Source organism: Trachemys scripta, chromosome 2, assembly GCF_013100865.1.
Source record: "Trachemys scripta elegans isolate TJP31775 chromosome 2, CAS_Tse_1.0, whole genome shotgun sequence".
Taxonomy (NCBI): Eukaryota; Metazoa; Chordata; order Testudines; family Emydidae; genus Trachemys; species Trachemys scripta.
The window spans coordinates 50,261,104-50,278,580 of NC_048299.1; the positions used below are offsets into that span (position 1 = coordinate 50,261,104).

General features: G+C 36.5%; 1 protein-coding gene across 1 annotated transcript in view; it reads left to right on the forward strand.

Annotated features, from left to right (window-relative positions):
* Positions 1–15,452, forward strand: part of PHF14 (PHD finger protein 14) — a gene marked incomplete in the record, with an annotated part of 270,722 nt that extends 255,270 nt beyond the window's left edge. The window contains 1 exon segment of the mRNA XM_034760532.1: positions 15,272–15,452. Coding sequence (XP_034616423.1) covers positions 15,272–15,346 — 75 coding nt within the window.
* Between the last annotated feature and the right edge of the window lie 2,025 nt (positions 15,453–17,477).

Here is a 17,477-nt window from a genome sequence, read left to right on the forward strand (position 1 = left end):
GAACTACTCAATGTAATCTCAACACAGAGATTTGGAAAATATTTCACTGTATTTGGATTTAGAACCCATGTATTTGGAACCCATTATTTTTTTTTAACAGTTTGCTGTGGCTTCATGCAACACCAGTGGCTGGTAGGAGTTAAATCTCATCACGGTACTGGAAATTTACAAAATGGGACATGTAGGTCTTGGAGGAGGCTAGAGACTTTGCAAGGTTCAGGTCTCGCCTAGTTTTTCTGTCAGTTGAGGGAATTGGAGAGAGAATAGCCTACAAACTTCACAGTTTTTCCCTTTTTTAGAAATATCATTCCAAATGTTTTATTTTCTTGAAATTGTGTGAACTGAAAATATCTTAGCCCAGCTGTAGTCACAATGATTAATGTGTCACTGTGGATGTGTCAGTTAAGTGTGTGAAGAGAGCACCACAGGGCTATGGAAATTAGCAGTTCATTGTAGAGAGACTAAAATTCAGCTTGAAACAATATGTATTAACATACAGTATTTGCTGCTTTTCATCATAATCAGATGTTTTAAATTATTTTACTTTTAAGCAACCACTATCATTACATGTTTGTTGCTAAATTTAAATATGGTATTAAACAAATGGAAAAGCTACAGTAGCAAGTAAAATGCTTATGCATTTCTTGTTTTATTATACTGACTGAGATATGAATATGTGAAAAAGAAATACAGGTAACATAGGTTCCATCAGATGCAAGTAACAAATGTACAGCATATCAATGACAGAAACTGAATATTTGCCACAGCAAAATGCAAATCTTTTTTCCCCATAGGATTATAGATCTTTCCACTCAATTTTCTATTCTGTGATCTTAAGCAAGAAATGAATGGATGCAAATTCATTTAAACTGTCAGTTAAAGAAGGGAACAACCAAAAAAAAAAAGAAAAAGAAAAAGAAATGCCCCCTCATTTTTGGAATCTTCATATCAGATTCCCTGAGCTTATATATGCAAAATGAGAAAAGCCAATGACAAAAAAAATAGATGGTGACTAAGTAAATTGAGTAAGTGGGCATCATGCTCAGGTATGCTATGGTGTTTATAATAAAAATATATTAATTTAGCAAGTTTAACATTGTAGGAAAACGTTGAGGAAAATGATAGATTATGTGAAACAAAATGTAGTCAGGAAAAATAACTCTCTAAAATAATGCTCACTTGTATGAAAGATCTTATAAAACATAGTTCTGGTAAGTACCCAAGGATAAAACCACATCCATGGCCATGAATCCATTCAAGATAAATATTGAGCTCAGTTAGGACCCAATCCTGCAGATACTCATATGAACAATTTTTCTCAAGTGAGTAGTACCAGAGTTAAATGGAACCACTTTGTGCTGATTTCATTTGAGTTCAGTTGGACCACTTATGTTTCTAAAGTTATATGTGTGTTTGCATGATGTTGCCCTTAATACATTGTGTAGAGTAATGGCATTGAGATATTGCAATATGCAAGGCAAAAACATCTTTTGAGTGAATAGATTTTGAAGGAATGGAAATTATCAAGTTGCATGAAGAGTTTTCCTTAATGATGTTAAATGGCTGCAACAGCTTAGGGAATAGTAGGTAAATAGTGATTTATAATATGGGCTCTGTAATGGGCTGTACTGCCATAAAAAAGCAGAACTCTAATTAATTATAGTCAAATTGTGCCTAGTTTTAGGGGGTTTTTTTCATTGTTGCCTAACTGTAATTGAATCACATCTAAGTGTTTTTCCCCCTAAGTCTTTTAACAAGGTTTTGTATGTTTGTGCTGATCTCAGACTGCTAGACACCTTTGATCCAGTATTGTGGAAGAACAGTCTCTAGATTTATCAAAGAGAGATGCATAGAAACATAGGTTAGAAGCCCTCTTCATCATAGATGTCTAGACTAGGGCAAGGTCTGCCTTTGGATTTGATTTGACATTTTGACAGGTGACTTGTCTTTTTCCAGATTAACTAGAAAATGTTGACTGACAGATATTTTTTTTGTGTGAAGGTTAACTGAATATTTTGAGGCATATGTTACTCTTACAAATTTCCCCTAAGTAAATTTTACTTATAATAGTGCTTAAATGAATGGGTATTGTTTGCAGTAGGCACACAATTATTTTGGTATAATATAAAAATGTATTTAATATTCATGAATATTAAAGATATTTTATTCTTTATTCTTTTTGTGGTGCAGGAAGTAATAGTACAACGCTTAGCCAATGTATGCATTGAAGATTTGTCAGTTTTTTAAACAAAGCATAGAACTACAGTAAGACTTAGCTACGTGTAATTGCTATTCTCACAAATAAATTCACTCCGCAAACCTACCCAAGGAATACAATGGTGACACACAAAAATTCTAGATATCAAAACACAGAGGGCTGGAGATGGAGGTGAATTTATTATATTTGAATACATATTGCTTTCATTCTTAAATTTTCAAGTTGATTAATAGTTGAGCTTTGGTACATTAAATTTAATAGTTGACACAAACTTCTCTATTTATTTACTACTCATATGGGCCTTGACCCCGCAAACACCAGGGCTATATGCATTACTTTCAAGTAAAGTAATAGAATAAAAAAAATGAAAGCCATATTAATATGGGGGGGAATAGGTGCTAGGACTAAGGGTGCTGCCCCACCCCCTGCCTTGAAGTGGTTTACATCATATACAGGGTTTACAGTTTGGTACAGTGGCTCTCAACATCCCTTTGAGGGGGGGAGGAAACCACAACCCTCACCTCTTAAACAACTCAACACCAAATCCATAGTCTCGCTACTCAGTTTATAGATTCATAAAGTCCAGGACCAGAAGGGACTATTGTGATAATCTAGTCTGATTACCTGTACAACACAGGCCTTAGAACTTCCCCTAAATAATTCCCAGCGCATATCTTTTTGAGAAACATTGATAGTGATGGAGAATCTACCGCGACCTTTGGTAAATTGTTCCAGTGGTTAATTACCCTCACTGTCAAAAATTTACTCCTTATTTCCATCCACACAGCTGAGTTGTTGTATTCCTGATCCATTCAGTCCAACAAACTTAATAGGTCCACGTTAGCTGGATGTGGGAAAAGTCTTGGTGATTGATTGCCATAATAGTCTTTAAGGAAATTTGTGGACAGCTTTTGAGGAAATCGTATGAAAGATTCCTTTGGAGGGGAAGAATGAATAAAGAGTAAGAGGGTGGGGATTATAGTATTATAGATTTACTTCAATTCCAGAAATAGATTATGGGGACAAAAATTTCTAAGGCTATAATATTTTGTTAAGTTGGACAATGGTAGAAATGTCTCATATAAAATTTATGGTAGGATAGTGCCATAGTTTTTTCCCTCACACAAAAGAATATTTTTAACAGAAATATCTGGATAAGAATTAAGGCATCACCACTATATGGAAAAATGTGCATAGGAAATTATAAGTTTCAACACAGACATTCATACTACTCATTGGTGGCTGAAGGGTTTGCACTCCTGAGAATCAGGAATTTGGTCCTCTAAGGCAATAGATGGATCCACGCAGAACTGAAGGTAGCTGTGAAGTCCCTGTACCTTTCTGTAAGTGCCCCATTAGCCTTGCCGCTCTCTGGCAGCAAGTTCCATTGCCTGACTCCCTTCCCCTCAGAGGCTCAGTGGCAACCACTGAGGAGAGGCTACAGGAGGTAATGCTGATTGTAGCAGAATTATCTCCCAACTGGATGTACAGACCTACTGCTCACCCTAATCCTGCCAAAGAACCCACAGAGCCTGGACCCTGTACACCTTCAGTGGAGAAGCTTCTGTGATGTCCCGGGTAAGATGGGAGCATGCTGCAGATTTCAGCTGTTTTGGCTTCCTTCCATTCATGGAAGCAGAGAAAAGGGTGTGGCCCTAATTTAGTGTTAATGTTCTTATTTCATGTATATAAATTACTTCCAGTTTACTATATTCCAGTAGGACATACGAGTTAACATACATATGAGTTAACATAATCTTTATTTAGGCAACATGTTTGTCTAACCTTCATTTACTTAGGGCTAGTTCAGCAAACTAAGTAAAGGCTCTTCCATATTGATGTGTGCGCGTTGATTGAACCCCTCATTTCTTTTCATTGTAATTAATAAATCTGTGAAAGCAAGAAGGATATCTTACAGCAAACAAATCTTATCACTTTACCTAGGGCTATATATTTGCTTATAGCTTTGAAATAAAGCCTATCAAAGTACTATAGGAATAAGTAAAATATTATAGCACATAACTTTTAATTCATATGAATGTAATGTGATTTTGTGCCTCAATAGATATTTAAGCTTATGTTGTATACATAAACCTGTTATATGAACTGTAATTTCCTCTGCTCATTAATTGCAGCTGTAACTGTACTAAAGGGCTTGTTTTTTTTTAATTTGTTACATAATTGAGCATTGCCACATACCTTCTAAAATAAGCCTCTAGACAGACATGCAGCTGATTTTTAACACATAGCAAAATTAAACTACATAGATCAGAACAGAGTCCTAAATGTGTAAAATAGTCATCCTGTGACTCAAACAAAAAAAAAGCATTCCTGGGACTTTAAGGACACAGAAACACAAGTGGAATTTCAACTAGAATATGGATTTTTCAGGCTTCCTCATGGATTCAAGCAAGACCCCTAATGTTACCTTAAAGTTGAAAGTGAGCCTTTAAAAAAAAAAAAAAAAAAAAAAAAAAAACTATTTAAGATCTCAGTTCAGAACACACTCACATGCTTAATTGGAATATGTGAATAGTCCCATTGAAATTAAGGTTCTGCCTTTCCCTTGTAAGACCTGATGATCAATAATAATGAACAGGTGTCCGTCTAATATTTGTATTAGACCCAGAGACCCCAATAAGAGCAGGATGATAGCCCCGCATTAACACAGAGGCAGACATGCTCCTTGCCCCAAAGACCATTATAATAAAAGAAAAATTAAATGTAAACTATTTGTAATAGTGTATTTGACATCTTATATTCACATGTATTTGATACCAGGAAATTTTGTAGGCAGACCCTTGAACTCAAATGGATAATAGGAGGTTTCTTCCTAAATATAAGGTATTTGTAGTTTTAAGTCTACACATGAAAGTCCAAATTCTGACTCCCTGGAAGCTCTCAGATGCTGCAAAAGTACATCCACATTCTGATCGCCAATGTTCCTTCCTCCGCCCCCACATTAAAACCATGAATAATTTCTGTGGGACATGGAAGGTTTTCGTAGTTTTCATTGCTAGCTTAGGGATATACATGCATAAAGATGTGGGTTAGTCCATGCCCTAGAATGCTTCTTTGGGACCTGATCCATTGCACATTGAAATTCGTGAAACAACTCTCATTGACTTCAGTGGGCATATTTGACCCTTACAGCTCATGTTGCAGATGGCATACAAGGTGGCTTCCCCATGGGTTATGATGAGGAAACTAGAGCAGGAGTGAAAAAACATCTAGAGGGTTTTTGCACTGGGTACCCAGAATTTGGCCTCTCCTCTCACAACTGATTTGTAAGTGTAACTTTTAGCTAAAGGAGTATTAATGCTGCCAGTAATAAGAAGACATAAAATACTCAGATCGGTACAATATATAATAAATCTGTAATTCCGCTGGCGTTTCTGATAACATCATAAATCACAAGAGCAAAGCTAGATTGGTTTGTTCATGTCATAATGAGAGAATGACAGCCATTATTTATGTGGGCAGGAGTTGCATGTAATACATGTTTAAAAAAAAAAGAAAAATCTGTTTCTTCAGTCTGTCTTGTCTTCCTCCTCTTATCCTTCTCTGTAGTATAGACTTTGAATGTTCCTATATCTTTTCCACTCCCTCTAACACCACATTCTTCATTACCAGGTTGATTTAAAAATACATACATTCCAAAAGATAAAGAGTCTTTTATTGTGTAGTTTTCTGACATCACCATGTTGCTGTATTCACTACATAGAAGGATCCCATATTTTAGAGTAAGAGAGGAGGGGGAAAATGGGAAAAAATCTCTCTTCACTAGTTCATGTATTGTTAGCTGCCACATTTACTGCACACATTTCAGCTGGGTTTGCTAAGAGTTCCCAAATTACTTTAAATTCATAATCCAGTTTTAGATTTTTTTTCTAATTAAATATGCATTTTCTCCTGTCACAAGGAAAACTTTGGTTCTGCTTTTTACAATAATTTAATTAAGCATTTCCTGTATGTTCATTTCAGTATTTATCATGGCCCACTAAAGTTGGAATTCAGTGTATAACGGTAGATTAATTGCCCTTTGTATTAAATGAAATAAGAATCCCAGATATGCAGAGTCATGAAATTTAATTGTGTTCCTCGATTGCTTATTCAGTGCATTGGAAAACTGAATCAAGAAATACAGAAGAAAAGGGCCAAAGGTTGTTAAATGTAGCGCATAACACGGATTTTGAACTTTACTTAATGAACCGAGTGTTTATTACTATGAAATAAATGCACCATTTAAAGAATTATGGTGGAATTGTAAAACATTAAAACTCTAATTAATTTTGGTCAGAAGCATGCAGTGCACTCATTTTACCTAAAACATTTTCATTATGGTCAATATTTTTTCAGTTATTGAGATAAATGTATTATGCAGTGGTATTATGTTAAGTTTCTCTTGCAGTTTAAAACATTCACTTCAATGGTATTTAAGGTGATTCTTTTGTGTGTCTTAGGTCTATAAAATTCTTGCCCATAGTTTGGGGAAGTATTTTATATTATGTATCTACATATGCTTTACTATTTAATGTCATTAAGTATTTTGAGGAGAATTAAAATAGTGTTGAGACCTCTTGCTAAAAGCCTGTATATTGAGGCTTATTTAGGAAAGTAATTAAAAAAGCATGAACATTTGAAAAGAACTTCTTAAGGATTTTATTTAAATGGGACTTTTTAAAAAATGGAATTGGTGAAAATAAAATATTAACTCTTCAATGTAAGGATTTAGCAGCTTTCTGTCCTTGTACACCAGATATCTGCACTTGCTCTTAACATCAAGAATATAGGCAAAAAAAGAAAATGTACAATGTAGATTAAGAGAATTTAATTGGAATAACTAAGGATTGAAAGTACTGTATTTTTGAGAAATAGTTTTAACACATGCATTGTTAGTCTATGGATGGTTATTCTTTATTTAGCAATGTAATGTTCAGGTAATATAGAAATTGAAGCTCCTTTGACCATGTTTTCTACTTCATAAAAAATCTACTGACAATATCACATTAATATAAAAATATTATTTCTTTATGTGTATAGCTGCATGTGTGAGTGTGAAACTGAATGGTTAGAAGATTGCTTTTTGCAAGTATCATACTCATAATAGTGCCAAATTCTTGCTTGGAAGTTAAAATAAGTACACACTCCGAGACTTAAGAGAAAATTAATGGAGCCTACCTTTGTACACAGACAGGGCAATGCTTCTTAAGTCATTTTGCATTTATTTAATAGTTGTCTTTTAGATCCATAACACTATATAAGCATTTGTTCACAAGGTTTAAAGTATGTAAATCTAATGCTTTCAAAAGTTAAGACAGACTCAGATGGCTAAAGAACAAACATTTTCTTAGTATTTTCTACAAATTAAAATCAGCTGAACTTGTAAGACAACTGTTTGGTTCCAAGCACCACCTGCCCATCTGAAAATACCAACTGCAGTGGCAGTCAGCCAAAGGGGCCACTGAATGGAATGGCTGCCTCATAAGAAGAGGGAGAAACAGATGGAGGGTTTGAAAGCTGGCATAAAATCCTAGTGCTATAGTGAGAATTAAGTGAAATTTGGCTGTAAGGAATCTTGCAATGGTACATTTATCCCTTTAATCAAAATTAGAAGCAAGTCGATGGAAAATACGGAACACTGACAAACTATTTTAAATACTTAAATTTCTTGTACCACTGTAAGTTAAAGGGGTTTGTTTTGACATAAACATGCAGCTGCTTGTAAATCTTAAATAAGCTCTTTGTTAGAAAAATAATTCTCTTGATCTTCTACTGCCACCTAGAGTACAATGCTATTTACTACATAATTTAGGTACTCCTTTTGAAACAATATTCATCATCACTTTAGCTTTGCTTTTTTTACTGAACAAAATGAGGGCAGGGAACTGCAACCAGTTAATTGATGTCATGTTTGCTTACATTAAAATGGTTAGTTCATTCATAGCTTTCATTATATCAGATCTGCAAAGATTTTGTTGTAGGAAATTGGTGGGGTTTGACAGTAAGAATTAATGGAGATGTACGTTAAAAGGTAAGACTGTCAGCTTTCCAGTGATCCCAGCGGGTGCATTTTCTTGATGGCTGCTTCAGAATACTTCATGAAGCAAATGTCAAACTTGTCGAGGCTGTCACTATGAAAATGATCCATGTAGCAAGGGTCTCCTTTCCTTGGGAAACAAACAGCTGCCTTATCACTGCATAGCTGCAGTGACAAACCTGCCATCTATCATAAGAAATTTATATTTGTGTCTAATATCCACTGGTAAAGAACTATTCTAGTAATATTCCATATGCCTGTACTACCCTTCTTTATAAGATTTGTCAGTTATACTTTTTGAGGAGATAACAGGTTTTGGAAGAAAAATAGCTTGTGATTGTCTTTGCTGGCTTACTAGTTAGATGAATTTATCTCTGAATCTGTAGCCACTTTCCTCCAAATTTGGCCATTTATGCTGAAAACAGATAGGAATTTAACACCAAAAGAAAAACCACAGCAGCTTCTGAAATCCCTTCCTGATGAGGTATGTGAGAATGTTTACAGATAGATTTTACCTTCATCTCAGTGATGTTTTGATTACCAGAGTCTGTGTGATGTAATCGGTAAAATATCTGCCTTCTACCTCAGACTTTAATGATACAAATATTATAGCTCAGATCTTAGTAAAGGAATGTTCCTCAGATAGTCATTTTGCTCTGAAAAGAATTGCTACTAAACCTTAAGTGCTCCAGTAAAAACAAAGAAAGTGGGAAAGTTAAGTGGAAAGGGAAACAAAAGATTTTAAGTACCATTCAATGTGGCTTATGCATACAGTATATGTAGATACTTCTATAGGGCTAGTGTTAGTGAGTAGCCATACTTATTTAATTGAACTGTTGGGTCAAAATAATAGAAGTAGGTAGTGTTATGTGCAAGCTGGGAAAGGGTTGCATGCTTCAGTGCTGTCTGAATTAGTGGACCATCATGTCTTGAGATGGGCACTTATCAATACCTTGTAGTGAATTTCAGAGGTCACTCAGAAGGTGTTGCTTTGACAAACTTAAAACTCAAGGCCATTTCCTATTTTAGGCCTTAGTGCTACTCAGCACTCAGTGCAGCAGTGTCTTGCAACAGGGATAGCAAAGATAAGTTCCCAAGGACCTCATCTGCATCAAGTCCCTTCACTGATTATCTTCAGTGTACACCAATGTGTAAAGCTGCTTTGGTTCTGCTGAGATGGCCTATTCCATCCCTACTCCAGTGGTGAGTCACCCCAGACTGCCTGTATTAGCATGTTAATCAGGAAGGGCATATTTTGATTGAGCTTCACAATGCTCCGATGGTGCACTTATGACCGCCATAAGATCCAGGTCAGATGAACTGTCAGGATGAACAGCTCCCTCCAAGATGTAACATTTTTCATTCTTTTGGAGAATATACCAGGATTATTTTCCTTGCTCTTGAATAGAGTAAGTCATCTTTTTCTGTTAGGTTTCTAGCCACTAATTAGTCAATTTTCAATACTTTTTGGTTGTTAAAGTTGGAAGTATTCTATATTTTTGATATCTTTGGAGTCTAATTGTAGTGGCCACCCTAACACCCTTACTAGTGCTGAATAGTATCTTAATTCACAAATCATGGTACTTCTTCAACAGTCAAGTTCAAGAATATGCCTTTCCACAATTAAGCTTTTAGACATTCTTTGTTGTACTATTGTATTGTAGGTCAGATCCTACTTCTCCCCTTGTTGGGATGTCCATAATATTATACTAATAGCTACCTGTTTGGCTTTTAATCTATCTTAAATTTTGTGCATCACAAAATTGGTATCTTTATCCTATTAGATGTTTCTGTGTAGTAGAGGGTATTTAGATGTCTGTCTCTCCTTCTTGATACATAACAAGACACATTCTTCACTATTAAAAAGAACAGGAGTACTTGTGGCACCTTAGAGACTAACAAATTTATTAGAGCATAAGCTTTCGTGGACTACAGCCCACTTCTTCGGATGCATACCGAAGAAGTGGGCTGTAGTCCACGAAAGCTTATGCTCTAATAAATTTGTTAGTCTCTAAGGTGCCACAAGTACTCCTGTTCTTTTTACGGATACAGACTAACACGGCTGCTACTCTGAAATTCTTCACTATTCTTTGTCATGAAACTGTAGGTTTAGAGTTCTTTCATATTTTTTCTTACATATGACATATATCGAAGGCAAATTATAGGTATGCTTTAGAGCACAAATCTATATCATAGTGTCTCATAGCACACTGAATAGAGGATGTAGTATGGTATGTTTTATATAGGGAATTGTCTCTAATTTCCTGTGGAGTTAGTAACTGTCTGATTCATTTTTTTATTTTTTTTTGCTTCAAGACTTCAGATAGCCAGCTAATGGGAATGTAAAGAAAGTGACATGTTTTTGAGTGAAAGGATAAAAAAGGAACACTCAAAACTCTGTTTGGTGTTCTTTCTTATATACGAACTACAGCTTTTTCTTACCCTCACCCTTTCCTGTAAAGGGACTCAAGGCCAGATGACATGAATTTTATGAGAGTTCATTTTGCTTTTATTTTTATACATGCTCATATGTGTTTAGGAAAGAAGTCATCCTTTAAGCTTTGTATTTTCTAGCAGGTGGATCTCTCATAATTAGCAGCTTTGTAGAAGTGAAAATAACATACTGGTACCTATAGTTCTCCAAGGATAGTGGTTGTAATGCAATTTCTCACCAACTCTGTCTGCCCCATTTTCCCTGTCACTTTTCTTTGGTCTAAAGGATAGTTTTGGGTATGACATGTTGCCTCTGCCCCCAATTTGCATGGCCATACCTCCTTCTCTCTCTCCCCCTTTCTCAACTTTTAAAATATGGATTTTAGGCCCCTTTTTTAAATTTCTTGGGCCCAGTTTACCAGTGTGAGCCATCAGATCCCAATTACTGTGTGTAGACAGAGGGGTTTGATCTGTTATCACAACCATAAAAGAACAGCAATTACAGACAAGTAATCTTAATTTATTCCAATGTGAAAGTAATATTAGGGCTGTTAAATGTAAATATGCTTCATATATTTTGGGGCTGTTAACTTAAATTACCATTAAACTCATAATACTTGTGCTCTGCATTAGCTCCCAAGTTCATTTATTACTGCAATTCAGGATGTTGGTTACCATATGAACCACACTATAAAGCCTGGGATGACCTGGAATACCTGGCCATCTGAGATGTCATTGTAGCAATTGCAGTGAGACAGATAGAAGTCACTGTCTGTCCCTGAAGTGGAACTCCTAGGTGTGGGTGGGATTACAATCTTGGAACAGGATGTTAGCTCTAGAACTATTTCCCTTGTACAATCCACCAGAGCCTGTGTTAAAGGATATTTTTCAGAGACTATTGCAAAACATTTCTTTGCACTGGCTTTTTCAAAATTTGGACCTGTGGTTATTAGTAGGTGAAAACTGTAGAAACTAGGGTGAATTTTTCATCATTTTTACATATGAACCCAAATATGAGAATATTTCATCTCAAGCTTTTCTAAAGCCTGCACCATTTAAAAATCTATTAGAATATACTAGGCTATAAGCAGGATGGTTAAAAGAAGCAAAAGGAAAAGAGTGGAAATGTGAATCACTAATGGTAGTTGTGAGGATGAATTTTGTGATGGCAGAGCATCTGTCCATTGGAAACTAGAATGTGACCATTTACCAGAAACCACTAAATAGCCACCAATGGTATTAACGTTGTCTGCCAACCTGGACTGGTTTTGAATTGTTAACTTAAAAATAAAAGCCTTTTTATTGGGTAATTATTGTTCCCACCTAAGATTTGTCCTTCAAAAATGCCTCTTTGCTCTCTTATAAGAAAACCTAGTCTTGCTGGTGTAGAACAGTTGGTCTGTTCCAATTGTGGGTGAATTACCCCCCTATATATGCACTCCATATAGTGTGGGTTCCTTAATGATGAGAAGCTGTATAACTGTAGGTGGTAATTAGTAAAGCAAATACATTAAACATGTTTAGTCTTCAGTCTATTCAGCATCATTCCTTGATAATTAGGCTAAATAGTCCACTTAGCTGAAAATTCAAACATTGTGAATGACTTTGGAAACCACAACCAGTTAAATACTCTGTATATAATAAGAAATCTTCCTGAAGTACAAGAAATCGTGTTTTCAAAAATTTCATGGAAACTATAGTTTTACTGTAAAAGCCAGTTAACAAACTGAAGGGATAGTGGGACCTGCTAGGTCAGGGGATTGTTAATATATTTGGAATGCTGGTCCAGATCCATCCCAAGTAACCTGGCAATCACATTTAACTTCCAAATTAATAGGAATGCATATCACAAAAATTGCTATCGCAGCTGACATTAATTAGCACCCATGTCAGTCTCAGCAGAGAGGCCATGGACTGAATGAATATAGAATTAACTACCTTCTAGAGGTGGTCCCTCTAGGTTAAAGTTAAAGCACTGGGTAGAGCAGTAAAGGGGAGCTGGCACAAAGCCGCTTAATTTGTTCCAGTGATGCTAAAAACTCACTGAAAATTCATATAATTTTTACCACACTTGCACAAAGTGAAATTTTCACAACTTCTTGTTTGCCCCAGGAGAGAATAGAAGCACTGCCGAAGGCAGCACGTGAGCTGATTTTCAGTGGCACTCACACTGCCTGTCCTGGCCACCAGTCCAGGGGGCTCTGCATTTTAGTTTAATTTTAAAAACCTTATTTACTTTACATACAACAATAGCTTAGTTATATATTAGAAAGAGACCCTCTAAAAACGTTAAAATATATTACTGGCACACGAAACCTTAACTTAGAATGAATAAATGAAGACTCGGCACACCACTTCTGAAAGGTTGCCAACCCCTGTGCTACACCAAGAGTTGATCCTCACACAGCACTATGTTCTCCAAACTATTTGGTGTTGTGTTTCAGGGCTGGAGAGAATGAGTTGTGACATTTTAATCAAATCACAATTTGCCCTTAAATCTGTATATTTTTAGCAATTACATAAAAAAGAATATGCAAAATGTATTTGGTAGCTTTTGGGGATTCTTGGTTAGGCTGCACCTCAATTGCCTGGGCTGACGAGGTGCCTCTGAGTTCAGTACACATCCCTTCTCAGCAATATCTATATGAGACTTCTAAGAACATAAGAATGGCCATACTGGGTCAGATCAAAGGTCTGTCTAGCCCAGTATCTTTCCAACAGTGGCCAATGGCAGGCGCCCCAGAGGGCATGAATAGAACAGGTAATCTTTAGGTGATCCATCCCCTGTCGCCAATTCGCAGCTTCTGGCAAAACAAAGACTATCCCTGCCCATCCTGGCTAATAGCCATTGATGGACCTATTCTCCATAAACTTATCTAGTTCTTTTTTGAACCCTGTTATAGTCTTGGCCTTCACAACATCTTCTGGGAAGGAGTTCCACAGGTTGACTGTGTGTTGTGTGAAAAATCTCATGGTGCCTCAATCTCAGAGAAATTGAGGCACCCTGGGCTCTATTCCCATCATGATGGAAATTACTCGGCAAAAATAGCTCATGAAAGTGAATGTATTTGCATTTGGCCCTTAGTGAGCAATGTAAATCAAAATGTTTCTTTCAAGGTGTGTGTGCGGGGGGGGAGGGGGGATTTATATGCAGAATATATTATGTACTTTCTAAATAGAACAGCTAACTCTGCAAGTATATGTTATGTATAGCGAAATGCATGGCCATATTTACTTAGCTAGGTAGTTTCCATTGATACTCTATTTATTTGTCTTATGGGCTTATGTGGCCCCATTACCATAGTATCTGAGCACCTCAGAATATTTAATATTTTTAGCCTCAACAAACCAGTGAATTAGGAAAGTGCTATTATTTTATTTTACAGATGAGGAACTGAGGCACAGAGAGACAAAGTGACTTTTCCAAGGTCACACAGGTAACCTGCATCAGAACAGGAACACAACCTAAGTCTCTTGTACCTAGGCTAGGGTTCCAACCATTACACCATCCTCCCTCTGTGTTTGGGTTTTCATGTAAACCAGAACACTCTATAGCACCCAAATTTCAATGTATTTTTGTTTTTGTTTGTTTTGTTTTGTTTTATTGAGATTGAGTAAGATTTCTTGTTTTGTAAAAAAATGCAAACAGTATGAAGATAGGACAGTCTGCACAGTGAATGTGTTTGCAGGACTCTTTCTGTTGAGATGGGTTACAAGTTGACCCATGAAATATTTTTTCAAGATGCCAAAATTTATACTTTGGAGGTCAACATTTTGTATTGGAAACAAGATACTATTCATTCCTATGGAAACGGGCATTATGATGTCACTTCATTTATTCAGTATGCTCCAGAGGAGCTCACAGTGAATTATGAGCCCTACTCCTGGAGTTGAAGCTGTAGAATATTGTAAGCATGCTGCTGCCTGACATGCTCATGTTTCCTATTTTAGACCTGACTGATCTTCAGATAACATATGGTGGTACAAGTAATTGGAAAATTGGCAGACCTGTCAAGAAAATATGCTAGATGGGACAAAAATATGATGCTGCAGCACATAAAGTGTCTCTGAAGTTAAATTTATTGTCTTTTATCAAATGGTGAAGTAAACGTATCTGGTCTAAAAAAAAATTAAACATTTTTCAATGGCAGATGCTATTCAAAAGTAATTTCTAGGACAGTGATGAAAGTTCTTGCATTTTAAAAGCAATTTCGTGGAAACCTCCAGTCAAGAACCAAGGGGGCGGTATGAAATAGCATCCACTACAAAAGTTTAACTATCATCAAATTTCACCTTTTATGTTTCAGAGGCTTCTTTCTTTGTGTAATGATTCTCAAAACAGCTAAATTAGTTGATTCTGCAGGTAAAAAATTTCTATTTAACTTTTGATTAAGATCACATTTCTAATGATTAAAATTGTGCACTTATTGTAACTTCAGGGTTTATCAGTCATGTAAAAGAATCTCAAAGAAAGGTATGGACAGGTTTGTTTCTGTATGTTTTTTTGAACATGTGAACAGCTCTGCAGAATGTATGCCTCTTCAGAAACTCCAGTAATGTTTTTTTATTTTGTTTTACAGGAAGATGAAAATGAAGCTAAGGAAGAAAATCCATCCCAAGACCTGAACATGGAACAGAAAAATTCAAAAAAATAGAGGATTGCTGTCATGTTTGAAATATTTGCAAGTTGTGTAACAGCAGTTAAAGTTTCTCATTGTAAAATTTACAGAACATTCTCAATAAAGTCATTGAAAATTAAAATTCATGCTGCACTGAGGAATTGTGTAAGTGGCTCTTGGCGACATTTATGACTATATTAAAATGTTGAGTTTTTAAGACTGGTACAGAATACCTGTAAAAATATAAAGGCTTTTAGAAATATATGCGTAAGGGCAATGTGATCCTCATTACTGATAACATTTGCTACTCAAACTTGTCAAACTTTTTCAATGTACCAAGCAATGCACATCCTGAAAGGGCAGTAATAATTCAAAATCATTCAGGTATCCCTGAGCATAAATGCAGAGTTATTTGCATTTGACACTTAAGCATTTGGATAAATGCATGACTAATTAAATTGGTATCTGAACTTTTCTTCTTACAAGCCACTGAAGTAAAATTTAAATATTAAGATAAGGATGGTTTTCAAGGTATCTCCTAAAAGAGTGTTCCTATGCAGACAATTTTATCTGCTTGTATGTCGAGCCATTTGAAATGTTTTATACTGCATTATTACTTTCCTCAATGTAAACTCTGTCTCCCTCAGGTGATCAGTGTCTTTGATAATATTGAGGTTTCCCCATTATTTCCCATTTCATCTACACATCAAGTTTTAATCCCTCTGTCACAATCCTTCTAATCGAAAAGGATTAGATAAACTTCTTGCTTTATCATTGCTCCTTAACTGAGCAGCAGGGACTCCAGAACACTTCCTTTAGCAGGGTTAAGCATGCTGCTTTAAGATTTTTTTGGTCCATGCTGGCCAATGAAAGACTAGTATGAGAAATCCAAATTTAAGTTTCCTGCAAAGCAGTATGGAGCATTACAAATGAACCATGTGAATTCTACCCAAAGATATGAGTAACACTCATTGAAGAGAATGGGAATTACTCGTATACTGCTGTGGGAGAATCCAACCTTAGGTTGACCTTTTCACTTTTCTACTACCCTGCACTTTCACTGGTATGCTTCATATTCCTTAATATACCATATTGTTGATATTAATTTACTTTTTCCCCCATGCATGAAAATTTTATCCATTTCAGGAATATTTTCAAATGTTCTTAAATGAAGGGGGGAAAAAATGCTCAAAGAATATCCAGCAGGTTCCCTGCTGATCTGGAGGAGGTTCAAATCTATGTACTGTTGGACACATTTCAACCATAAAGTGTAACTATAATAAACCTCATTTTTTTTAAAAAAAGAAAACTTTATATAAACTATTACATTTGAGATCATGTCTCCCAGCCCCAGCCTCTACTTCCCGATTTGAAATGGGCTGGGAGAATGGCATTATCTGATAAATCTAGCCAATCTTTTTTATATAGTACCTATCGCCATCGTATTGAATTGCTGATAACTGCACAAACTGGCGTCCTGGGAGAAGCAGCCGATGAGGACTGAGCAACAGCCAGGTTTGAGGGGTGATTGGAGACATAAATATAAAGCTCTAAGACTTAAGAGGGGAGACAGACTGTGTGGGGCATAGTCACGAGAAGCAGGGTGTTCTGTAGCTGAAACTGAAAGGGGCAAGACAGGTATTGGCAATGGGACAGACCTTTAAGAGAGAGCGATTTCTCCAACACTGCTCTCTACCAGTGGCTGAAATCTATCAGCCACCAGACATTTCTGCAGCCCACAGTTCTGCATGTCTGGTTTGCTCCCTTCCACTCTGCAGCTCATGCAAGTGGATCAGTGTTTTGGAGCTGCGTGCTCTGGCCACACCCCTGCTGCTATTACTTGCCACCAGATTTTCTGTCTGTGTGGCAGCAGGCAGTTGGCGGTTTGATTGTTTCTGCCTTCATTTCTTCAGTTTTTTGGCTTCCTCCTCCTCCCTACGTTGGTTAACACTCCTCTGGTTTAACGCACCATGAGCTTCTGCTGCAATGTCTCCCTGCCAGGTTATCTGTCCCTAAACAGGCATGGCAGAGCAGCCAAAAAAGCATTGGGTCAAATCAAGCAATGTTCTATTTGTGAGGCAGCCTCCCCAGGTGTGGCAGATGGTGAGTTGTACCAAGCCAGTTGACTCTAGTTCTGTTAGCACCCAGGGCCATGAGACAGAAAGGC